The 25,262-nt window shown below is 43.8% G+C and overlaps 1 protein-coding gene, 7 non-coding genes and 2 pseudogenes across 9 annotated transcripts; all 10 read right to left on the reverse strand.

Annotated features, from left to right (window-relative positions):
• Positions 1-322: 322 nt before the first annotated feature.
• LOC127945621 (U2 spliceosomal RNA) lies at positions 323-514 on the reverse strand. Its single transcript, XR_008150907.1, has one exon. It is a non-coding gene; the product is annotated as a U2 spliceosomal RNA (small nuclear RNA).
• LOC127944876 (uncharacterized) lies at positions 484-24,405 on the reverse strand. Of its 2 annotated transcripts, none has more exons than XM_052541265.1 (2): positions 24,081-24,405; positions 484-1,405 (listed from the first exon to the last, which is right to left on the reverse strand). In XM_052541265.1, the coding sequence occupies exons 1-2, from the start codon at positions 24,112-24,114 to the stop codon at positions 612-614; spliced, it is 828 nt and encodes a 275-aa protein (XP_052397225.1). In that variant the 5' UTR covers positions 24,115-24,405; the 3' UTR covers positions 484-611. The 2 variants fall into 2 exon arrangements, with proteins under 2 accessions (XP_052397225.1, XP_052397224.1); XM_052541264.1 differs by lacking the exon at positions 24,081-24,405 and adding an exon at positions 7,280-7,604.
• LOC127945685 (uncharacterized) lies at positions 1,876-1,954 on the reverse strand (annotated as a pseudogene).
• On the reverse strand, positions 5,655-5,818 carry LOC127945408 (U1 spliceosomal RNA). Its single transcript, XR_008150742.1, has one exon. It is a non-coding gene; the product is annotated as a U1 spliceosomal RNA (small nuclear RNA).
• LOC127945631 (U2 spliceosomal RNA) lies at positions 6,193-6,388 on the reverse strand. The gene has a single exon (XR_008150915.1). It is a non-coding gene; the product is annotated as a U2 spliceosomal RNA (small nuclear RNA).
• On the reverse strand, positions 16,584-16,747 carry LOC127945404 (U1 spliceosomal RNA). The gene has a single exon (XR_008150738.1). It is a non-coding gene; the product is annotated as a U1 spliceosomal RNA (small nuclear RNA).
• LOC127945632 (U2 spliceosomal RNA) lies at positions 17,122-17,317 on the reverse strand. Its single transcript, XR_008150916.1, has one exon. It is a non-coding gene; the product is annotated as a U2 spliceosomal RNA (small nuclear RNA).
• LOC127945686 (uncharacterized) lies at positions 18,679-18,757 on the reverse strand (annotated as a pseudogene).
• LOC127945409 (U1 spliceosomal RNA) lies at positions 22,460-22,623 on the reverse strand. Its single transcript, XR_008150743.1, has one exon. It is a non-coding gene; the product is annotated as a U1 spliceosomal RNA (small nuclear RNA).
• Positions 22,998-23,189, reverse strand: LOC127945627 (U2 spliceosomal RNA). The gene has a single exon (XR_008150911.1). It is a non-coding gene; the product is annotated as a U2 spliceosomal RNA (small nuclear RNA).
• Positions 24,406-25,262: the final 857 nt, after the last annotated feature.

Genomic DNA, 25,262 nt, shown 5'->3' on the forward strand with positions numbered 1-25,262 from the left:
CAACGGTTAGCCCTCCGCCCCCCCTCCAGGAAAGGAAGGACGGGTGCCTTCCGTTACTGGCCTGGAAACTGCCAAGCTCATGGGCCGGTGCTTCCCAAAGCCAGTTTTAGATGACTCTCTTTAAACAAACACACCTGATTCGATGCATCACCTCGTCCGTGAAAGACTTCAAGACCTCAGGTGGGTGCATCGTTAGTGGAAGAGTCCAAGACCCCAGGAGGACACATCAGGAAAAAAGTTTGCAATAAACCACAGCATCTGCAATGGCAGCTCTCATTCCTTGTTCTGCTATTCGACACAATAAATGGCAATCCCCAAAAAGGGAAAGCACACCGTTCCTGGAGACACTGCAATACCAGGCCGATGCATGGAACGGACGGAGCAAGCCCCGGCTCCAGCTCCGTGATCTAAAAATCCATTTAATATGTAGTCCCCGGATGGGGGACGTATCAGATATTAAACTGATAAGAACAGATTTTTTTTTTTTTTTTTTTTATTAAACTCCAAAACTCATACAACATTCACTTCAAACTCAAAAATCACAACATTCCAATTTTAAAGTTAGCACATTTTGAACAGCACATCACAACTATCCCTAGAAATGTTTAAACTTAAAGGACTTTTTTGCCAACACTACTTCCGCCTCCCTTCCCCTTCACTCTCCTTGCAACTACATCAGTCCATTCCTGAGAATCTTCTTCTCCATCTGCCTCACACTCTCCCCATTCCCAGTTGTCCACCTGTTGATCTTGCAAATCTAATAAGTCCTCTAAAGAAACAAGAGTCCTTGCAGCTTCGAGCTTCGAGCACTTCCACTCTCTTTCCTCTTCTTCACAGTCATCCTTTTCAACTGCACGCCGACGCCCTCTTCCTCCTGATACCTCCATCTTGTTATCTCCGTCCTCCTTCTGATCCATGTCCTTAATTGGCTCCTCTGCATCACCTGAAATTATTTCAATCAACCGTTCCTCCGCCACTGGGGATGTCTCCCTTCGATAAAGTATCTTATCATTCACTTCAGCTGTCCGCTCCCATCTGTGCTTACTGGCTTCAGCAGCATGTGCAGTCTGTCTTGCTGATGAGCTGGACCACTCACCAACAAGGGCTTTACAGTCACCCAGCAAGTCTTCCCCTTCTTTAAATAAACTGGCATAACTTTTCTTCCTGCCTGGACAGCCCCGATACAGATGCTCATCACTTCCACATAAACTGCAACGCTTTGGAGCCGTGCATATACCTGCCACATGGTTGGACTCACCACAAAATCTGCATCTCTCTCCTTTGCAATCAACCTTCACGTGACCCTGTCCTCCACACCGTCGACAATATAGAGGTTGTCCAGGATAGTACAAGTAACCTTTGTTTGGTCCAATTGAAAAACTGCCTGGAGGATGTAACACACTACCTTGTACAGAGGGGTCAATTTTCAGCTTCACCATGTACCTCCTCTACCCATTCCAAATCCCAAAACGGTCTTTTAAATGTTCTCCTCCTCTCACAGCTTCACAATATCGCTTAACTAACGCCAGGACGTCCGAATCCTCTACAAAGGGGTTGTATACATGAATTATAAGAGGGATGAAGTCCTGGACAAACAATGGCTGGAGCTGCAGTCCTTCAAGCAGCTTATGACCCTCTTTCTTCTTCCAGGCTTCAAAGAAATCCACACAATCTTTCAGGGTAGTAAAAGTTAAATCCAAAAAACCAGATACCGCAAAATCTTGTAGGCAGAAAATATCACCAGGCTGAATCTTGAAAACTCCTTGAAGAATTTCCACAACACAAAATTCTCTTCCAAAACGTTGCTTCACAAAGTCCTCAGCATCCATCTTCAATTCCACACGAACACTATTCCTCATCCGAACCATCTTGGCCGATGCTTTCACACGCTCTCCCGGCAAAGCTCCTGGAAAAGATACTACACTTGATCTTAGCCAAAAGGCCGAGAAGCGATGCTGCTAAGACGCAGCAGGGAGGAAGCCGGACACGGCGATGCCCATCTCGGCTTTGGTAAGTTTTGGGAGACCTAAAAACGCTGGGGGATGGTACCCTGATAGCACACATACATCTAGGAGACGTCTATTTGACATATGAATTTACATCTGCAAGATGTAGTTTTAAGGCTGTTTGCTCATCTGCAATACGTCTATTGGACGTCTCCTTTTAGCAGTGTTTGGAAGCTTACTTTGGAAATGTAATAGGTTACAGATTACAAGTTACCCTGTTTAAAATGTTATAGTAGTATAACTTTTTCAATTACTTTATTAATGTAACTAATTACTTTTGAATACTTTTAGATTACGTTTCTAAATTTGTGAAAATTAAAAAATAATAAATAAAAACATACATCAACTCAAATACAGTTATCTAATAAGCATGTGTCATTCCTGTATAATACACTCCTGAAACATTGGTGTTTTTTTAAACTGCTGTCTCTTTGCATATGATATGATAGGTAAAATGCATGACGTGACACAGAGCAGTTCGAGAAATTATGTTTATGTGCTCATGTACTCCTATATTGAGGCGGCAGAGGCTGACAAAACTGCAAGCTTCAGTAGGCCTATGTGTATTAAATGAAACTGCATGTTTTTGCCATTAATTTACAGGAAGGGCGGACTGGGAAAAAAAAATTCTGACTGCAAAATTCAAACTCATACAAACATTCATGGACAAAACTATTTTTTGTATGGACCTGACATAAAAAAAGGTTTAAATCTTTAATTTGGGGACATGCAAAATAATTAAAAGTTCTCTCCTGAACTGCACCTTCACTTCCATTTTTCTCTTCAGTCTCTTTATTTTGCCCTGTTATCTATCTCTCTCATGACTTTAATACTCAAGATTGAACAAAACTATACTTTACAATACAATACTCTACAATACTACAATATCTTTATAGAAAAATCCTAATACTGTACACTAGTCATGTTTTTCCCTTACAAAAATTGACCATGCTTTTTATTGGCCTGTATAAAAGTACAATAACCTTGTTTTGTTTTTTGTTTTGCAAATGGATTTGTATTTATTTTTAAATAAATAAATTTGTAAAATAATGTTACATTTTTGGTTACCACAATTAAACAATAGTAACCATTTTCTCTGTATTTAAAGGTAAAATAATATAACGATAATTTTCGTAAGGGTTGTATTGTTGTCTGTCGTAGCTTCCCCAAAAAATCTGATTATTTTTCAGCTAAATTACTACTGTAACATTACAACAGATAAAAATGATATAGTATTTTATATACTTTATATAGTCTTTTGAGTGATGACTGATGAATATCAGCAGACTGAACGTGCTGCTGCTTGATTAAATAAATAAAAACAAAGACAAAAAAGCATTTTTACAGATGAAACTGACCTGAAACCCTGAACAGTAGTTCTGCTTCTCTGCTCCAGCTGTGCGTTTCCACAGTCCACTCTATTCTCTCTCTCTCTCGCATTGATTACTCTGAGTCTGATCCAAACCGTTTGCGGAGGCGCAGAGAGCGCGCGAGTCAAGACTAACAATTCATGATTTATTAGAGATTGAATTATCAAATGGCGGATTCGCAAATGATCGCTTTAGTACATTCGACAGGCAATTATACAATAATGATATTAAAATAGTGGGCCAAATCGGCTGCCAGGCCACCGGGAATTGTCCCGGTGTCCAGTCTGCGCCTGATTTCCAACACGCAGAATGTGCAAGTCATATATTGCATTCTTGGGGCTTAATATTCACAGACACTAGTCCATGTCATGTTTTGATTCAAGTGTACTGACCTACTTTTGATTTAGTCATCCAAAATGTGGCATATTCTGTCCGTGTTAGGCATTCCGTTTTTATGACTGAATTCTACGAACCAGACTGTGTTTCCGCATCCCGGAAATTATTAGGGCGTATGTCTCAGAATAGTCAGTGCAATTTGGGAAAGAAATCAGTGAAATCTGTATGTGGATGTGTGTAAATATTCAAATGTAATTGCCTGTGTAATCGTTAAAAATTTCATAAGTAACTTTAATTTAATTACTAATTTTTTCTTAGTAACTGTAACTAATTACAGTTACATTCATTTTGTAATTAAATTACGTAATGCTGTTACATGTAACTAGTTACTCCCCAACACTGCCTTTTAGATGTCAGATAGATGTCAATTAGATGTCTTTTAGATGTTTATGATTTAGAAGGTATATAAAACTGACATCTGAAAGGCGTCTGTCAGACGTTTGTAGATGGCAGATGCTTTCCAGATCAACAGTTCTTTAACAGACATCTTGCAGACGTAAGTGTGCTATCTGGGTAGTACCCTCCCCTGTCTACAACGTCACCGGGCCTCGTCCCGATCGGCCTGACGGAAAGTACGGCATGGCTCGTAACTCCCAAACGGTTGGTCGCAGAGCCACGTGCCTTATGTCACCGGAATCCTTGGCTCGAGCCGAATGAGACGCATGTCTCAGATTGGCCCGTCGCTCTGATGAAATTTTCGGGTATTTTGGATTTTGTCGAAAACCTTCTTTTGCAACCTGGCGCCAGGTATTTGGCCCAGTCCCACCCAAATCAGCACAGAAAGCTTCTCTGGAGTCTGACTGTCAATAATCATCCAAAAAAAAGAGGACATTTCCATTCACCTTGGCGAGGGGACCTCAAAACGTGCTAAGGTGGCGTGTCCGAGGTGGCTCGAATGGCTATAACTCCAGGAAGGAGTGAGATCCCTTCACCCAAATCGGCACACCTGTGCAGGGGCTCAGTCCGAGGCCAGGTGAAAAAGGGCGCGGCGACAGGCCACTAGGTGGCGGCGTAAGCTGAAAAATAGGGAAAAAGTAATGTAAAAGGACAATCAAACAAAGATGAAAACACCTGCAACACTGCGGGATGGAAGTACCATCCCCTGTCTGCAACGTCACCGGGCGTTGTCCCGATCGGCCTGACGGTGGAACTGCAGCGACGGAAAGTACGGCATCGCTCGTAACTCCCAAACGGTTGGTCGCAGAGCCACGTGCCTTATGTCATCGGAAACCTTGGCTCGAGCCGAACGAAACGCAGGTCTCAGATTGGCTCGTCGCTCTGACTAAATTTTCGGGTATTTTGGATTTTGTCGAAAACCTTCTTTTGCAACCTAGCGCCAGGTATTTGGCCCAGTCCCACCCAAATCAGCACAGAAAGCTTCTCTGGAGTCTGACTGTCAATAATCATCCAAAAAAAGAGGACATTTCCATTCACCTTGGCGAGGGGACCTCAAAACGTGCTAAGGTGGCGTGTCCGAGGTGGCTCGAATGGCTATAACTCCAGGAAGGAGTGAGATCCCTTCACCCAAATCGGCACACCTGTGCAGGGGCTCATTCCGAGGCCAGGTGAAAAAGGGCGCGGCGACAGGCCACTAGGTGTCGCTGTAAGCGACAACAAAATTAATACGAATCGAAAAAAAGGACAACCAAACAACATGGAGACAGTTACAGCTAGGCTGCAGTCAGTCCAATCTACTTTCAAAGTAAGGTCTGCCTCATGTTCGAACTAAACTACCCACCAGGGTCCGATTTTTCAAGAGCGTAAGTGACTTTGTTTCACAGGCGCACAACACATATCTCACATGTGACAGAACTCCCCATTCTGAAAGGAAAATAAATAAAAAACTGTAAAAACCTCTTCTGCTTTGTTTCACCAACAATTTCAGGGGAGAGCACGAACGCAGTCCCCCACTACCGTAAATTATGCAGTCGAGATTCCCGCATTTGGGGAGTTCGCAGGGGTCAGCATGGCCGGAGTGCAATGGACAAGCCTCGCCCTGGTTGAACCGCCTTCTTGATCATGGTGTCTCCCCTGCCAGGTAAGTATGAAGGCCCAGGCGGTCAGCCAGAGGTGTGATTTGCATCTCTACCATCCTCACCAACGGTTAGCCCTCCGCCCCCCCTCCAGGAAAGGAAGGACGGGTGCCTTCCGTTACTGGCCTGGAAACTGCCAAGCTCATGGGCCGGTGCTTCCCAAAGCCAGTTTTAGATGACTCTCTTTAAACAAACACACCTGATTCGATGCATCACCTCGTCCGTGAAAGACTTCAAGACCTCAGGTGGGTGCATCGTTAGTGGAAGAGTCCAAGACCCCAGGAGGACACATCAGGAAAAAAGTTTGCAATAAACCACAGCATCTGCAATGGCAGCTCTCATTCCTTGTTCTGCTATTCGACACAATAAATGGCAATCCCCAAAAAGGGAAAGCACACCGTTCCTGGAGACACTGCAATACCAGGCCGATGCATGGAGTGGACGGAGCAAGCCCCGGCTCCAGCTCCGTGATCTAAAAATCCATTTAATATGTAGTCCCCGGATGGGGGACGTATCAGATATTAAACTGATAAGAACAGATTTTTTTTTTTTTTTTTTTTTTTTATTAAACTCCAAAACTCATACAACATTCACTTCAAACTCAAAAATCACAACATTCCAATTTTAAAGTTAGCACATTTTGAACAGCACATCACAACTATCCCTAGAAATGTTTAAACTTAAAGGACTTTTTTGCCAACACTACTTCCGCCTCCCTTCCCCTTCACTCTCCTTGCAACTACATCAGTCCATTCCTGAGAATCTTCTTCTCCATCTGCCTCACACTCTCCCCATTCCCAGTTGTCCACCTGTTGATCTTGCAAATCTAATAAGTCCTCTAAAGAAACAAGAGTCCTTGCAGCTTCGAGCTTCGAGCACTTCCACTCTCTTTCCTCTTCTTCACAGTCATCCTTTTCAACTGCACGCCGACGCCCTCTTCCTCCTGATACCTCCATCTTGTTATCTCCGTCCTCCTTCTGATCCATGTCCTTAATTGGCTCCTCTGCATCACCTGAAATTATTTCAATCAACCGTTCCTCCGCCACTGGGGATGTCTCCCTTCGATAAAGTATCTTATCATTCACTTCAGCTGTCCGCTCCCATCTGTGCTTACTGGCTTCAGCAGCATGTGCAGTCTGTCTTGCTGATGAGCTGGACCACTCACCAACAAGGGCTTTACAGTCACCCAGCAAGTCTTCCCCTTCTTTAAATAAACTGGCATAACTTTTCTTCCTGCCTGGACAGCCCCGATACAGATGCTCATCACTTCCACATAAACTGCAACGCTTTGGAGCCGTGCATATACCTGCCACATGGTTGGACTCACCACAAAATCTGCATCTCTCTCCTTTGCAATCAACCTTCACGTGACCCTGTCCTCCACACCGTCGACAATATAGAGGTTGTCCAGGATAGTACAAGTAACCTTTGTTTGGTCCAATTGAAAAACTGCCTAGAGGATGTAACACACTACCTTGTACAGAGGGGTCAATTTTCAGCTTCACCATGTACCTCCTCTTCCCATTCCAAATCCCAAAACGGTCTTTTAAATGTTCTCCTCCTCTCACAGCTTCACAATATCGCTTAACTAACGCCAGGACGTCCGAATCCTCTACAAAGGGGTTGTATACATGAATTATAAGAGGGATGAAGTCCTGGACAAACAATGGCTGGAGCTGCAGTCCTTCAAGCAGCTTATGACCCTCTTTCTTCTTCCAGGCTTCAAAGAAATCCACACAATCTTTCAGGGTAGTAAAAGTTAAATCCAAAAAACCAGATACCGCAAAATCTTGTAGGCAGAAAATATCACCAAGCTGAATCTTGAAAACTCCTTGAAGAATTTCCACAACACAAAATTCTCTTCCAAAACGTTGCATCACAAAGTCCTCAGCATCCATCTTCAATTCCACACGAATACTATTCCTCATCCGAACCATCTTGGCCGATGCTTTCACACGCTCTCCCGGCAAAGCTCCTGGAAAAGATTTTTTTTTTTTTTTTTTTTTTTTTTTATTAACACTAACACCATTTTTTTCCAACTAATTCACTGTACAAAATTACAACATAAATTTACAACATAAGTCATCTTTCAGCATTGCATAATACTATTCAAAAACAAAGGTCAAAAGTACATCAAGTTTAAAAAACACACCAAAGTCAACAATCAAGGGTCAAAAAAAATAACAGTCATTTTTTCTACCCCACCCCAACCTTCTGTAGCCCTCTCCATACCCTTCTGGTCACCTCGTCCCCAAAACATGTTCTGAAAACTTTAACCTCTGCTGACATTTTCCCCAGCAGTTGTAAAAATAATCTTTCAGGTTCCAAACGAGGAATCTTTTTCCTCAAACACATTGTTCTCCATTCCCATAGAACATGCTTCCCCTCTGAGATCGTACCCCATATGACTCTCCTTCGTTGTGCATCAAAAGCATCTAGACCCAGCCCATACAACACTAAGTCCCTTGTAATAATTGGCCCCCTCCATCTCTCCCACCACAACATGACTGACCTCCAGAGCTCTGCAGCTCCTGGACATGACCACAAGGCATGCTCTATTGACTCCTTTTGGCCGCAACCTGTCGGGCACCTTGGAGACCTACCAGAGCCATGTCTATACAACCTCTCTCTCACTGGTAACCGACCCAGGGCAGCTAACCAGTTGAGGTCTCTGCAAAAGCCTGTTAAATATGATGGCTGTATCATTATCCAATTAACTTCATATGGTAAATCCGGTTGTCCTACCCCTTCCACTAACTCCTTACTTAGCCTGAGATGTAGTTTCCTTTGGTCTAGTATCAGGGACTGCTCCAGACACCAAGGCTTCCGAGCAATAAAGTCTGCCGCCCTGCCATAGTGCTCTGGCCTATTTGTCGACCAGGGATTCGTTCCTTTCCAATTGCCCAAGGACCTCAAAGGAAAAGCCAGCCAAAATTGGGCTAAAAACCTGGCCTTGTGCTCCCTCTCCTGGGATGCTAAGCGAGCTGTACAAGAACAGAAAATAGCCTCCATCTTCAATGGGATGCAAGGGACTCCCCTTCCACCATCCTTCATTGGCCTATACACCTGCCCCCTAGCAACCATTTCTGGGCTATTCTTCCACAAAAAAGAGAAAACTAGCTTTTCTAACCTTCTCCCAGACCAAAAGGGAACTGGAAAAACAAAAGCTAAATAATTAAGGCTTGGGAGAAGATCAGCCTTTACCACTTCTAACCTTCCCCACAAGGACAGCCCCCTAGAACTCCACCTTCCTATCTTTCTCCGCACTACCTTCAATCTTGCCTCCCAGTTTTCTTTAGCGCTGTCTCCTCTGTAAAATCGGACTCCCAGAATCTTCAAACCATCTGCACAAATACCATACCCTCCTCTTACTTCCGCTCTTTCAGCCCACTGACCAAAGAACATGACTGATGACTTGCCCACGTTCACTTGTGCCCCAGACACCTGGCAAAACTCCTCCAGGATTTTACCAACCACCTCAAAGTCCCGCTCTGTAGTCAAAAACACAGTTGTGTCATCTGCATAAGCAGCCACTTTGGCACATATTCCACCACCTCCAGGCAAATGGACTCCTCTAAGAGAAGGTGCTGCCCTCAAAGCCCCCAACAGAGGTTCTAAAGATAAAACATAGAGAAGGGGAGACAAAGGACACCCCTGCCTTACTCCCCCTAACTGTTCAACCTTTTCTGTAAAATGCCCATTTATAGCTATCCTACTGAATACCTCTCTGTACAGCAATCTAACCCACGCCCTGAACACTGGACCAAACCCCATGCGCCTCAAGGTTGCCTCCAGATAAGAATGGCCGACCCTGTCAAAGGCCTTCTCCTGATCTAAGCTCAAGATGGCTAAAGGAAGCTGCCTTTGCTCTGTCCAGCTAATTATGTCCCTAACTAGGGCCAAGTTCATAGACACTGACCTCCCCGGCACGCCACATGTCTGGTCTGGCTGGACAACTGCTCCAATGACCTTCTTAAGTCTCTCTGTCAAGACTTTTGCCAACACCTTATAATCTGTGGTCAGCAAAGTAACTGGCCTCCAATTCCCTAACTCTTCCTTCGCCCCTTTCTTATGCAGCAATGTTACCAACCCCGTTCTCATCGTCTCTACCAACTTCCCCCTTCTAAAGCACTCTTGGTATACTCCCACCAGCTCACTTCCTACCCACGGCAAAATCATCTCATAGAAGGCAGCTGGAAGACCATCACAACCTGGAGCCGTGCCTTTTTTCAGGGAAGCAACTGCGAAACCAACCTCTTGCAAGGTCAAGGGCCCTTCGAGTGCTCTCCTTTCCTCCTCATCTAAACCCCCAATCAGATTGTCTAAAAACTTCCCATATGCTGTGACTGAAGGAGTTCTTTCCCTAAATAACTCTCTATAAAACCCCTCAGCCACCTTCAGCATCCCCCTCCCCGATGTCTGCACCCCCCCTTCTCCCCTCAAACCCTCTATATAGCTTTTCCTTTGCCTACCCCGCACTGTTGCAAAGAAATAGCTGGTTGGCTTTTCATCATAGAGCTGCTTCCGGACACTTGAACCTTGCAAAAAGGACTTAGCTTCCTCCCAATAATAATTCTTCATTGCTTCCTGCAAATACCGAGCCCTAGACCACCCATCAGCAGTCCCCAAGGCACCACCCGCCCATAGAGCCTGCAGCTCCTCTGACCACTTACAAACTTTTTCCCTCTTACTTCTTGCCTTCTCCCTGCCCCAATTATGGCAGAAAACTGCAACCCTCTCCTTGAATCCCTCCCACCATTCCCCTTGTGACTGAAACAACCCTCTCAGATTTTTCCAACCGGCTACCAAATTAAAGAGCGCTATACAAAAAACCTTGTCCTTCAGAAAGGAAGTATTGAACCTCCACACCCCTCTACCCCGTCTCTCACCTCCCACTTCCACCCATACTCCCACTAGACAGTGGTCTGAACACCACATAGGAACCTGAGTATAGTTAGCCACCTTCACATATGTAGGCAGAAAAAGATAGTCCAAACGTGCCGCCTCATTTCTACTGTTTTGCCAGGTAAAAGTTGGCACCTTCCCTCCTGCCCCCCGAAAAGAATCACAGAGAGAGAACTTTGCCACTAGTTGAGCTAATGCACTACCAGAAGCATTGTCCAAAGACACATTAAAATCCCCTCACAGCACTAGCAATCTATTTGTATATAAAATTGCATTCAAACTTTCCAAAAACCCCTCTCTATCACCCAATTTACTTGGGGCGTAGACATTTACAAAGCGAAAACCCATCCCCCTCCACCTCACATCTACAACCACTACTCTACCTGGGATAATGACAATGGCAGACTCAATAACAAAGTCCCATGAATAAAATAAGATCCCCACCCCATCTGCATTGACATTCCCTACACCCCAAAAGGAAGGCCCCATTTCCCACCCAGCAGAAAAAATTGAAACATCATTTTTATCCTTCAAGTGGCATTCTTGCAAAAAACAAACGTCCAAAGGTGACATTTTTAAAGAAAGAAATATTGCAGTCCTTCTTTGTATCATTTTTAGTCCTCTTACATTCAAAGTTGCCACTTTTAAACATGCCATTTAGACAGAAATAAGCTTAAAAGAAAAAGGAAAAACCCAAGTAGAGGCTCACAAAACCATCACATGCTCGATTTTCACTCTAAACATTTTTCCCCTTCCCCTTCCCCTTCCCCGTTACCTCTGTCCAATCTCCTCCTTCTCCTCCCTCACTCCTCTGTCCCTCTCCCCTCTTATCCTCCCGCAAAATTGACTTGACCCTTTCCAAAACTCCTCCACCACCCCCACCCCCTCCTCCTTCTACCCCACTCTCCCCAACAACCCTCTCCCCAGTGCTCATCTCACCCCCCACCACCTTGTTTTGGACACGTCTGGATACAGGTTCCTGGACTTTGAAGCACTTCTTTTCTGGATCTCCAGTCACATCTTCACAAAACTTCCTTCTCCTTAGGCCTTGGCTTGCGTCAGGCCCAATCATGTTCAGTTCCATTTCCATTGCTGAGGGAAGCTCCACTTCACCACCTGCAGACTCCGCCGTCCCCAGCTCAGTCTCCTCATAAATGCCACACAGTACCTCTGCCACATCAAACTCTGACCATTGCTGCGAAGGACCTCCTCCTCCCTCTTCATTCCTTGTTTCCATCACCTGACCTTTCACCATTTCACCACCTGCACCCACTCCTGAAGGGCCCGCCTCTTGACTTTCCGCTCCACCTGGAACACTCGTTAGTAGACCTTCAAAATCAGCCTGCAGACCTTGTCCCTCTTTGAATAAGCTGGCATATGTTTTCTGTCTGCTGGGGCAAACTCGGAACAGATGATCTCCTCCTCCACATAAACTGCATGTTTTTGGTTCTGGACAAGCTGCTGCCACGTGCTCTGCAGATCCACAAAAACGACATCTCTTTCCTGTGCAGTCTGCTTTCACATGGCCCTGCGCACCACACCTCCTGCAATACACTGGTTGACCTGGATAGTGCAAAAAGCCCCTGTTTGATCCAATGAAGAAAGACCCAGGTGGATGAACTAAACCACCTGGCGACGCTGTGTCTGTACGCAGCTTAACGAGGTATCTTCTCTTTCCATTCCATATACCAAACTGGTCCTTCAAACGTTCACCTCCTTTCACCGTATCACAGTACCTGGCTAAGAATGTTAACACATCACCATCTTCCACAAAAGGATTGTACAGGTGGATCGTTAGTGGCAGAAAATCCTGAGCAAAGGCAGGTAAGAGGTGCAGGCCGGTTAAGCGCTGGTGATCCTTTTTCTTCTCCCATGCTTCATAAAATGCCATGCAGTCTTTCAGTTGGAAAAAAGTCAAATCCATAAAGCCAGAGCTCGAAAAATCTTGCAGACAAAAAATTAAACATGCCGAAACACCAAAAATATCTCTCAACAGCTCAGTAACCACAAACTCTCTTCCAAATCTTCTTTTAACGTCCACAGCTGCATCCACCTTGACTTGTAAACGAACAGTATTCTTCAGCCGCACCACCATGGTCGGCAAAGGTGCATCCTCTCTCGTTGGATCCATCTGGGTCGATCACACTTGATCTTAGCCAAAAGGCCGAGAAGCGATGCTGCTAAGACGCAGCAGGGAGGAAGCCGGACACGGCGATGCCCATCTCGGCTTTGGTAAGTTTTGGGAGACCTAAAAACGCTGGGGGATGGTACCCTGATAGCACACATACATCTAGGAGACGTCTATTTGACATATGAATTTACATCTGCAAGATGTAGTTTTAAGGCTGTTTGCTCATCTGCAATACGTCTATTGGACGTCTCCTTTTAGCAGTGTTTGGAAGCTTACTTTGGAAATGTAATAGGTTACAGATTACAAGTTACCCTGTTTAAAATGTTATAGTAGTATAACTTTTTCAATTACTTTATTAATGTAACTAATTACTTTTGAATACTTTTAGATTACGTTTCTAAATTTGTGAAAATTAAATAATAATAAATAAAAACATATACATCAACTCAAATACAGTTATCTAATAAGCATGTGTCATTCCTGTATAATAAACTCCTGAAACATTGGTGTTTTTTAAAACTGCTGTCTCTTTGCATATGATATGATAGGTAAAATTCATGACGTGACACAGAGCAGTTCTAGAAATTATGTTTATGTGCTCATGTACTCCTATATTGAGGCGGCAGAGGCTGACAACACTGCAAGCTTCAGTAGGCCTATGTGTATTAAATGAAACTGCATGTTTTTGCCATTAATTTACAGGAAGGGCGGACTGGGAAAAAAAAATTCTGACTGCAAAATTCAAACTCATACAAACATTCATGGACAAAACTATTTTTTGTATGGACCTGACATAAAAAAAGGTTTAAATCTTTAATTTGGGGACATGCAAAATAATTAAAAGTTCTCTCCTGAACTGCACCTTCACTTCCATTTTTCTCTTCAGTCTCTTTATTTTGCCCTGTTATCTATCTCTCTCATGACTTTAATACTCAAGATTGAACAAAACTATACTTTACAATACAATACTCTACAATACTACAATATCTTTATAGAAAAATCCTAATACTGTACACTAGTCATGTTTTTCCCTTACAAAAATTGACCATGCTTTTTATTGGCCTGTATAAAAGTACAATAACCTTGTTTTGTTTTTTGTTTTGCAAATGGATTTGTATTTATTTTTAAATAAATAAATTTGTAAAATAATGTTACATTTTTGGTTACCACAATTAAACAATAGTAACCATTTTCTCTGTATTTAAAGGTAAAATAATATAACGTTAATTTTCGTAAGGGTTGTGTTGTTGTCTGTCGTAGCTTCCCCAAAAAATCTGATTATTTTTCAGCTAAATTACTACTGTAACATTACAACAGATAAAAATGATATAGTATTTTATATACTTTATATAGTCTTTTGAGTGATGACTGATGAATATCAGCAGACTGAACGTGCTGCTGCTTGATTAAATAAATAAAAAACAAAGACAAAAAAGCATTTTTACAGATGAAACTGACCTGAAACCCTGAACAGTAGTTCTGCTTCTCTGCTCCAGCTGTGCGTTTCCACAGTCCACTCTATTCTCTCTCTCTCTCGCATTGATTACTCTGAGTCTGATCCAAACCGTTTGCGGAGGCGCAGAGAGCGCGCGAGTCAAGACTAACAATTCATGATTTATTAGAGATTGAATTATCAAATGGCGGATTCGCAAATGATCGCTTTAGTACATTCGACAGGCAATTATACAATAATGATATTAAAATAGTGGGCCAAATCGGCTGCCAGGCCACCGGGAATTGTCCTGGTGTCCAGTCTGCGCCTGATTTCCAACACGCAGAATGTGCAAGTCATATATTGCATTATTGGGGCTTAATATTCACAGACACTAGTCCATGTCATGTTTTGATTCAAGTGTACTGACCTACTTTTGATTTAGTCATCCAAAATGTGGCATATTCTGTCCGTGTTAGGCATTCCGTTTTTATGACTGAATTCTACGAACCAGACTGTGTTTCCGCATCCCGGAAATTATTAGGGCGTATGTCTCAGAATAGTCAGTGCAATTTGGGAAAGAAATCAGTGAAATCTGTATGTGGATGTGTGTAAATATTCAAATGTAATTGCCTGTGTAATCGTTAAAAATTTCATAAGTAACTTTAATTACTATTTTTTTCTTAGTAACTGTAACTAATTACAGTTACATTCATTTTGTAATTAAATTACGTAATGCTGTTACATGTAACTAGTTACTCCCCAACACTGCCTTTTAGATGTCAGATAGATGTCAATTAGATGTCTTTTAGATGTTTATGATTTAGAAGGTATATAAAACTGACATCTGAAAGGCGTCTGTCAGACGTTTGTAGATGGCAGATGCTTTCCAGATCAACAGTTCTTTAACAGACATCTTGCAGACGTAAGTGTGCTATCTGGGTAGTACCCTCCCCTGTCTACAACGTCACCGGGCCTCGTCCCGATCGGCCTGACGGAAAGTACGGCATGGCTCGTAACTCCCAAACGGTTGGTCGCAGAGCCACGTGCCTTATGTCACCGGAATCCTTGGCTCGAGCCGAACGAGACGCAGGTCTCAGATTGGCCCGTCGCTCTGACGAAATTTTCGGGTATTTTGGATTTTGTCGAAAACCTTCTTTTGCAACCTGGCGCCAGGTATTTGGCCCAGTCCCACCCAAATCAGCACAGAAAGCTTCTCTGGAGTCTGAGTGTCAATAATCATCCAAAAATAGAGGAAATTTCCATTCACCTTGGCGAGGGGACCTCAAAACGTGCTAAGGTGGCGTGTCCGAGGTGGCTCGAATGGCTATAACTCCAGGAAGGAGTGAGATCCCTTCACCCAAATCGGCACACCTGTGCAGGGGCTCAGTCCGAGGCCAGGTGAAAAAGGGCGCGGCGACAGGCCACTAGGTGGCGGCGTAAGCTGAAAAATAGGGAAAAAGTAATGTAAAAGGACAATAAAACAAAGATGAAAACACCTGCAACACTGCGGGATGAAAGTACCATCCCCTGTCTGCAACGTCACCGGGCCTTGTCCCGATCGGCCTGACGGTGGAACTGCAGCGACGGAAAGTACGGCATCGCTCGTAACTCCCAAACGGTTGGTCGCAGAGCCACGTGCCTTATGTCATCGGAAACCTTGGCTCGAGCCGAACGAAACGCAGGTCTCAGATTGGCTCGTCGCTCTGACTAAATTTTCGGGTATTTTGGATTTTGTCGAAAACCTTCTTTTGCAACCTAGCGCCAGGTATTTGGCCCAGTCCCACCCAAATCAGCACAGAAAGCTTCTCTGGAGTCTGACTGTCAATAATCATCCAAAAAAAGAGGACATTTCCATTCACCTTGGCGAGGGGACCTCAAAACGTGCTAAGGTGGCGTGTCCGAGGTGGCTCGAATGGCTATAACTCCAGGAAGGAGTGAGATCCCTTCACCCAAATCGGCACACCTGTGCAGGGGCTCATTCCGAGGCCAGGTGAAAAAGGGCGCAGCGACAGGCCACTAGGTGTCGCTGTAAGCGACAACAAAATTAATACGAATCGAAAAAAAGGACAACCAAACAACATGGAGACAGTTACAGCTAGGCTGCAGTCAGTCCAATCTACTTTCAAAGTAAGGTCTGCGCTATGTTCGAACTAAACTACCCACCAGGGTCCGATTTTTCAAGAGCGTAAGTGACTTTGTTTCACAGGCGCACAACACATATCTCACATGTGACAGAACTCCCCATTCTGAAACGAAAATAAATAAAAAACTGTAAAAACCTCTTCTGCTTTGTTTCACCAACAATTTCAGGGGAGAGCGCGAACGCAGTCCCCCACTACCGTAAATTATGCAGTCGAGATTCCCGCATTTGGGGAGTTCGCAGGGGTCAGCATGGCCGGAGTGCAATGGACAAGCCTCGCCCTGGTTGAACCGCCTTCTTGATCATGGTGTCTCCCCTGCCAGGTAAGTATGAAGGCCCAGGTGGTCAGCCAGAGGTGTGATTTGCATCTCTACCATCCTCACCAACGGTTAGCCCTCCGCCCCCCCTCCAGGAAAGGAAGGACGGGTGCCTTCCGTTACTGGCCTGGAAACTGCCAAGCTCATGGGCCGGTGCTTCCCAAAGCCAGTTTTAGATGACTCTCTTTAAACAAACACACCTGATTCGATGCATCACCTCGTCCGTGAAAGACTTCAAGACCTCAGGTGGGTGCATCGTTAGTGGAAGAGTCCAAGACCCCAGGAGGACACATCAGGAAAAAAGTTTGCAATAAACCACAGCATCTGCAATGGCAGCTCTCATTCCTTGTTCTGCTATTCGACACAATAAATGGCAATCCCCAAAAAGGGAAAGCACACCGTTCCTGGAGACACTGCAATACCAGGCCGATGCATGGAGTGGACGGAGCAAGCCCCGGCTCCAGCTCCGTGATCTAAAAATCCATTTAATATGTAGTCCCCGGATGGGGGACGTATCAGATATTAAACTGATAAGAACAGATTTTTTTTTTTTTTTTTTTTTTTTATTAAACTCCAAAACTCATACAACATTCACTTCAAACTCAAAAATCACAACATTCCAATTTTAAAGTTAGCACATTTTGAACAGCACATCACAACTATCCCTAGAAATGTTTAAACTTAAAGGACTTTTTTGCCAACACTACTTCCGCCTCCCTTCCCCTTCACTCTCCTTGCAACTACATCAGTCCATTCCTGAGAATCTTCTTCTCCATCTGCCTCACACTCTCCCCATTCCCAGTTGTCCACCTGTTGATCTTGCAAATCTAATAAGTCCTCTAAAGAAACAAGAGTCCTTGCAGCTTCGAGCTTCGAGCACTTCCACTCTCTTTCCTCTTCTTCACAGTCATCCTTTTCAACTGCACGCCGACGCCCTCTTCCTCCTGATACCTCCATCTTGTTATCTCCGTCCTCCTTCTGATCCATGTCCTTAATTGGCTCCTCTGCATCACCTGAAATTATTTCAATCAACCGTTCCTCTGCCACTGGGGATGTCTCCCTTCGATAAAGTATCTTATCATTCACTTCAGCTGTCCGCTCCCATCTGTGCTTACTGGCTTCAGCAGCATGTGCAGTCTGTCTTGCTGATGAGCTGGACCACTCACCAACAAGGGCTTTACAGTCACCCAGCAAGTCTTCCCCTTCTTTAAATAAACTGGCATAACTTTTCTTCCTGCCTGGACAGCCCCGATACAGATGCTCATCACTTCCACATAAACTGCAACGCTTTGGAGCCGTGCATATACCTGCCACATGGTTGGACTCACCACAAAATCTGCATCTCTCTCCTTTGCAATCAACCTTCACGTGACCCTGTCCTCCACACCGTCGACAATATAGAGGTTGTCCAGGATAGTACAAGTAACCTTTGTTTGGTCCAATTGAAAAACTGCCTGGAGGATGTAACACACTACCTTGTACAGAGGGGTCAATTTTCAGCTTCACCATGTACCTCCTCTTCCCATTCCAAATCCCAAAACGGTCTTTTAAATGTTCTCCTCCTCTCACAGCTTCACAATATCGCTTAACTAACGCCAGGACGTCCGAATCCTCTACAAAGGGGTTGTATACATGAATTATAAGAGGGATGAAGTCCTGGACAAACAATGGCTGGAGCTGCAGTCCTTCAAGCAGCTTATGACCCTCTTTCTTCTTCCAGGCTTCAAAGAAATCCACACAATCTTTCAGGGTAGTAAAAGTTAAATCCAAAAAACCAGATACCGCAAAATCTTGTAGGCAGAAAATATCACCAGGCTGAATCTTGAAAACTCCTTGAAGAATTTCCACAACACAAAATTCTCTTCCAAAATGTTGCTTCACAAAGTCCTCAGCATCCATCTTCAATTCCACACGAACACTATTCCTCATCCGAACCATCTTGGCCGATGCTTTCACACGCTCTCCCGGCAAAGCTCCTGGAAAAGATACTACACTTGATCTTAGCCAAAAGGCCGAGAAGCGATGCTGCTAAGACGCAGCAGGGAGGAAGCCGGACACGGCGATGCCCATCTCGGCTTTGGTAAGTTTTGGGAGACCTAAAAACGCTGGGGGATGGTACCCTGATAGCACACATACATCTAGGAGACGTCTATTTGACATATGAATTTACATCTGCAAGATGTAGTTTTAAGGCTGTTTGCTCATCTGCAATACGTCTATTGGACGTCTCCTTTTAGCAGTGTTTGGAAGCTTACTTTGGAAATGTAATAGGTTACAGATTACAAGTTACCCTGTTTAAAATGTTATAGTAGTATAACTTTTTCAATTACTTTATTAATGTAACTAATTACTTTTGAATACTTTTAGATTACGTTTCTAAATTTGTGAAAATTAAAAAATAATAAATAAAAACATATACATCAACTCAAATACAGTTATCTAATAAGCATGTGTCATTCCTGTATAATACACTCCTGAAACATTGGTGTTTTTTTAAACTGCTGTCTCTTTGCATATGATATGATAGGTAAAATGCATGACGTGACACAGAGCAGTTCGAGAAATTATGTTTATGTGCTCATGTACTCCTATATTGAGGCGGCAGAGGCTGACAAAACTGCAAGCTTCAGTAGGCCTATGTGTATTAAATGAAACTGCATGTTTTTGCCATTAATTTACAGGAAGGGCGGACTGGGAAAAAAAAATTCTGACTGCAAAATTCAAACTCATACAAACATTCATGGACAAAACTATTTTTTGTATGGACCTGACATAAAAAAAGGTTTAAATCTTTAATTTGGGGACATGCAAAATAATTAAAAGTTCTCTCCTGAACTGCACCTTCACTTCCATTTTTCTCTTCAGTCTCTTTATTTTGCCCTGTTATCTATCTCTCTCATGACTTTAATACTCAAGATTGAACAAAACTATACTTTACAATACAATACTCTACAATACTACAATATCTTTATAGAAAAATCCTAATACTGTACACTAGTCATGTTTTTCCCTTACAAAAATTGACCATGCTTTTTATTGGCCTGTATAAAAGTACAATAACCTTGTTTTGTTTTTTGTTTTGCAAATGGATTTGTATTTATTTTTAAATAAATAAATTTGTAAAATAATGTTACATTTTTGGTTACCACAATTAAACAATAGTAACCATTTTCTCTGTATTTAAAGGTAAAATAATATAACGATAATTTTCGTAAGGGTTGTATTGTTGTCTGTCGTAGCTTCCCCAAAAAATCTGATTATTTTTCAGCTAAATTACTACTGTAACATTACAACAGATAAAAATGATATAGTATTTTATATACTTTATATAGTCTTTTGAGTGATGACTGATGAATATCAGCAGACTGAACGTGCTGCTGCTTGATTAAATAAATAAAAACAAAGACAAAAAAGCATTTTTACAGATGAAACTGACCTGAAACCCTGAACAGTAGTTCTGCTTCTCTGCTCCAGCTGTGCGTTTCCACAGTCCACTCTATTCTCTCTCTCTCTCGCATTGATTACTCTGAGTCTGATCCAAACCGTTTGCGGAGGCGCAGAGAGCGCGCGAGTCAAGACTAACAATTCATGATTTATTAGAGATTGAATTATCAAATGGCGGATTCGCAAATGATCGCTTTAGTACATTCGACAGGCAATTATACAATAATGATATTAAAATAGTGGGCCAAATCGGCTGCCAGGCCACCGGGAATTGTCCCGGTGTCCAGTCTGCGCCTGATTTCCAACACGCAGAATGTGCAAGTCATATATTGCATTCTTGGGGCTTAATATTCACAGACACTAGTCCATGTCATGTTTTGATTCAAGTGTACTGACCTACTTTTGATTTAGTCATCCAAAATGTGGCATATTCTGTCCGTGTTAGGCATTCCGTTTTTATGACTGAATTCTACGAACCAGACTGTGTTTCCGCATCCCGGAAATTATTAGGGCGTATGTCTCAGAATAGTCAGTGCAATTTGGGAAAGAAATCAGTGAAATCTGTATGTGGATGTGTGTAAATATTCAAATGTAATTGCCTGTGTAATCGTTAAAAATTTCATAAGTAACTTTAATTTAATTACTAATTTTTTCTTAGTAACTGTAACTAATTACAGTTACATTCATTTTGTAATTAAATTACGTAATGCTGTTACATGTAACTAGTTACTCCCCAACACTGCCTTTTAGATGTCAGATAGATGTCAATTAGATGTCTTTTAGATGTTTATGATTTAGAAGGTATATAAAACTGACATCTGAAAGGCGTCTGTCAGACGTTTGTAGATGGCAGATGCTTTCCAGATCAACAGTTCTTTAACAGACATCTTGCAGACGTAAGTGTGCTATCTGGGTAGTACCCTCCCCTGTCTACAACGTCACCGGGCCTCGTCCCGATCGGCCTGACGGAAAGTACGGCATGGCTCGTAACTCCCAAACGGTTGGTCGCAGAGCCACGTGCCTTATGTCACAGGAATCCTTGGCTCGAGCCGAATGAGACGCATGTCTCAGATTGGCCCGTCGCTCTGATGAAATTTTCGGGTATTTTGGATTTTGTCGAAAACCTTCTTTTGCAACCTGGCGCCAGGTATTTGGCCCAGTCCCACCCAAATCAGCACAGAAAGCTTCTCTGGAGTCTGACTGTCAATAATCATCCAAAAAAAAGAGGACATTTCCATTCACCTTGGCGAGGGGACCTCAAAACGTGCTAAGGTGGCGTGTCCGAGGTGGCTCGAATGGCTATAACTCCAGGAAGGAGTGAGATCCCTTCACCCAAATCGGCACACCTGTGCAGGGGCTCAGTCCGAGGCCAGGTGAAAAAGGGCGCGGCGACAGGCCACTAGGTGGCGGCGTAAGCTGAAAAATAGGGAAAAAGTAATGTAAAAGGACAATCAAACAAAGATGAAAACACCTGCAACACTGCGGGATGGAAGTACCATCCCCTGTCTGCAACGTCACCGGGCGTTGTCCCGATCGGCCTGACGGTGGAACTGCAGCGACGGAAAGTACGGCATCGCTCGTAACTCCCAAACGGTTGGTCGCAGAGCCACGTGCCTTATGTCATCGGAAACCTTGGCTCGAGCCGAACGAAACGCAGGTCTCAGATTGGCTCGTCGCTCTGACTAAATTTTCGGGTATTTTGGATTTTGTCGAAAACCTTCTTTTGCAACCTAGCGCCAGGTATTTGGCCCAGTCCCACCCAAATCAGCACAGAAAGCTTCTCTGGAGTCTGACTGTCAATAATCATCCAAAAAAAGAGGACATTTCCATTCACCTTGGCGAGGGGACCTCAAAACGTGCTAAGGTGGCGTGTCCGAGGTGGCTCGAATGGCTATAACTCCAGGAAGGAGTGAGATCCCTTCACCCAAATCGGCACACCTGTGCAGGGGCTCATTCCGAGGCCAGGTGAAAAAGGGCGCGGCGACAGGCCACTAGGTGTCGCTGTAAGCGACAACAAAATTAATACGAATCGAAAAAAAGGACAACCAAACAACATGGAGACAGTTACAGCTAGGCTGCAGTCAGTCCAATCTACTTTCAAAGTAAGGTCTGCCTCATGTTCGAACTAAACTACCCACCAGGGTCCGATTTTTCAAGAGCGTAAGTGACTTTGTTTCACAGGCGCACAACACATATCTCACATGTGACAGAACTCCCCATTCTGAAACGAAAATAAATAAAAAACTGTAAAAACCTCTTCTGCTTTGTTTCACCAACAATTTCAGGGGAGAGCACGAACGCAGTCCCCCACTACCGTAAATTATGCAGTCGAGATTCCCGCATTTGGGGAGTTCGCAGGGGTCAGCATGGCCGGAGTGCAATGGACAAGCCTCGCCCTGGTTGAACCGCCTTCTTGATCATGGTGTCTCCCCTGCCAGGTAAGTATGAAGGCCCAGGCGGTCAGCCAGAGGTGTGATTTGCATCTCTACCATCCTCACCAACGGTTAGCCCTCCGCCCCCCCTCCAGGAAAGGAAGGACGGGTGCCTTCCGTTACTGGCCTGGAAACTGCCAAGCTCATGGGCCGGTGCTTCCCAAAGCCAGTTTTAGATGACTCTCTTTAAACAAACACACCTGATTCGATGCATCACCTCGTCCGTGAAAGACTTCAAGACCTCAGGTGGGTGCATCGTTAGTGGAAGAGTCCAAGACCCCAGGAGGACACATCAGGAAAAAAGTTTGCAATAAACCACAGCATCTGCAATGGCAGCTCTCATTCCTTGTTCTGCTATTCGACACAATAAATGGCAATCCCCAAAAAGGGAAAGCACACCGTTCCTGGAGACACTGCAATACCAGGCCGATGCATGGAGTGGACGGAGCAAGCCCCGGCTCCAGCTCCGTGATCTAAAAATCCATTTAATATGTAGTCCCCGGATGGGGGACGTATCAGATATTAAACTGATAAGAACAGATTTTTTTTTTTTTTTTTTTTATTAAACTCCAAAACTCATACAACATTCACTTCAAACTCAAAAATCACAACATTCCAATTTTAAAGTTAGCACATTTTGAACAGCACATCACAACTATCCCTAGAAATGTTTAAACTTAAAGGACTTTTTTGCCAACACTACTTCCGCCTCCCTTCCCCTTCACTCTCCTTGCAACTACATCAGTCCATTCCTGAGAATCTTCTTCTCCATCTGCCTCACACTCTCCCCATTCCCAGTTGTCCACCTGTTGATCTTGCAAATCTAATAAGTCCTCTAAAGAAACAAGAGTCCTTGCAGCTTCGAGCTTCGAGCACTTCCACTCTCTTTCCTCTTCTTCACAGTCATCCTTTTCAACTGCACGCCGACGCCCTCTTCCTCCTGATACCTCCATCTTGTTATCTCCGTCCTCCTTCTGATCCATGTCCTTAATTGGCTCCTCTGCATCACCTGAAATTATTTCAATCAACCGTTCCTCCGCCACTGGGGATGTCTCCCTTCGATAAAGTATCTTATCATTCACTTCAGCTGTCCGCTCCCATCTGTGCTTACTGGCTTCAGCAGCATGTGCAGTCTGTCTTGCTGATGAGCTGGACCACTCACCAACAAGGGCTTTACAGTCACCCAGCAAGTCTTCCCCTTCTTTAAATAAACTGGCATAACTTTTCTTCCTGCCTGGACAGCCCCGATACAGATGCTCATCACTTCCACATAAACTGCAACGCTTTGGAGCCGTGCATATACCTGCCAAATGGTTGGACTCACCACAAAATCTGCATCTCTCTCCTTTGCAATCAACCTTCACGTGACCCTGTCCTCCACACCGTCGACAATATAGAGGTTGTCCAGGATAGTACAAGTAACCTTTGTTTGGTCCAATTGAAAAACTGCCTAGAGGATGTAACACACTACCTTGTACAGAGGGGTCAATTTTCAGCTTCACCATGTACCTCCTCTTCCCATTCCAAATCCCAAAACGGTCTTTTAAATGTTCTCCTCCTCTCACAGCTTCACAATATCGCTTAACTAACGCCAGGACGTCCGAATCCTCTACAAAGGGGTTGTATACATGAATTATAAGAGGGATGAAGTCCTGGACAAACAATGGCTGGAGCTGCAGTCCTTCAAGCAGCTTATGACCCTCTTTCTTCTTCCAGGCTTCAAAGAAATCCACACAATCTTTCAGGGTAGTAAAAGTTAAATCCAAAAAACCAGATACCGCAAAATCTTGTAGGCAGAAAATATCACCAAGCTGAATCTTGAAAACTCCTTGAAGAATTTCCACAACACAAAATTCTCTTCCAAAACGTTGCATCACAAAGTCCTCAGCATCCATCTTCAATTCCACACGAACACTATTCCTCATCCGAACCATCTTGGCCGATGCTTTCACACGCTCTCCCGGCAAAGCTCCTGGAAAAGATTTTTTTTTTTTTTTTATTAACACTAACACCATTTTTTTCCAACTAATTCACTGTACAAAATTACAACATAAATTTACAACATAAGTCATCTTTCAGCATTGCATAATACTATTCAAAAACAAAGGTCAAAAGTACATCAAGTTTAAAAAACACACCAAAGTCAACAATCAAGGGTCAAAAAAAATAACAGTCATTTTTTCTACCCCACCCCAACCTTCTGTAGCCCTCTCCATACCCTTCTGGTCACCTCGTCCCCAAAACATGTTCTGAAAACTTTAACCTCTGCTGACATTTTCCCCAGCAGTTGTAAAAATAATCTTTCAGGTTCCAAACGAGGAATCTTTTTCCTCAAACACATTGTTCTCCATTCCCATAGAACATGCTTCCCCTCTGAGATCGTACCCCATATGACTCTCCTTCGTTGTGCATCAAAAGCATCTAGACCCAGCCCATACAACACTAAGTCCCTTGTAATAATTGGCCCCCTCCATCTCTCCCACCACAACATGACTGACCTCCAGAGCTCTGCAGCTCCTGGACATGACCACAAGGCATGCTCTATTGACTCCTTTTGGCCGCAACCTGTCGGGCACCTTGGAGACCTACCAGAGCCATGTCTATACAACCTCTCTCTCACTGGTAACCGACCCAGGGCAGCTAACCAGTTGAG

Source organism: Carassius gibelio, chromosome A23 (genome assembly GCF_023724105.1).
Source record: "Carassius gibelio isolate Cgi1373 ecotype wild population from Czech Republic chromosome A23, carGib1.2-hapl.c, whole genome shotgun sequence".
NCBI lineage: Eukaryota > Metazoa > Chordata > Actinopteri > Cypriniformes > Cyprinidae > Carassius > Carassius gibelio.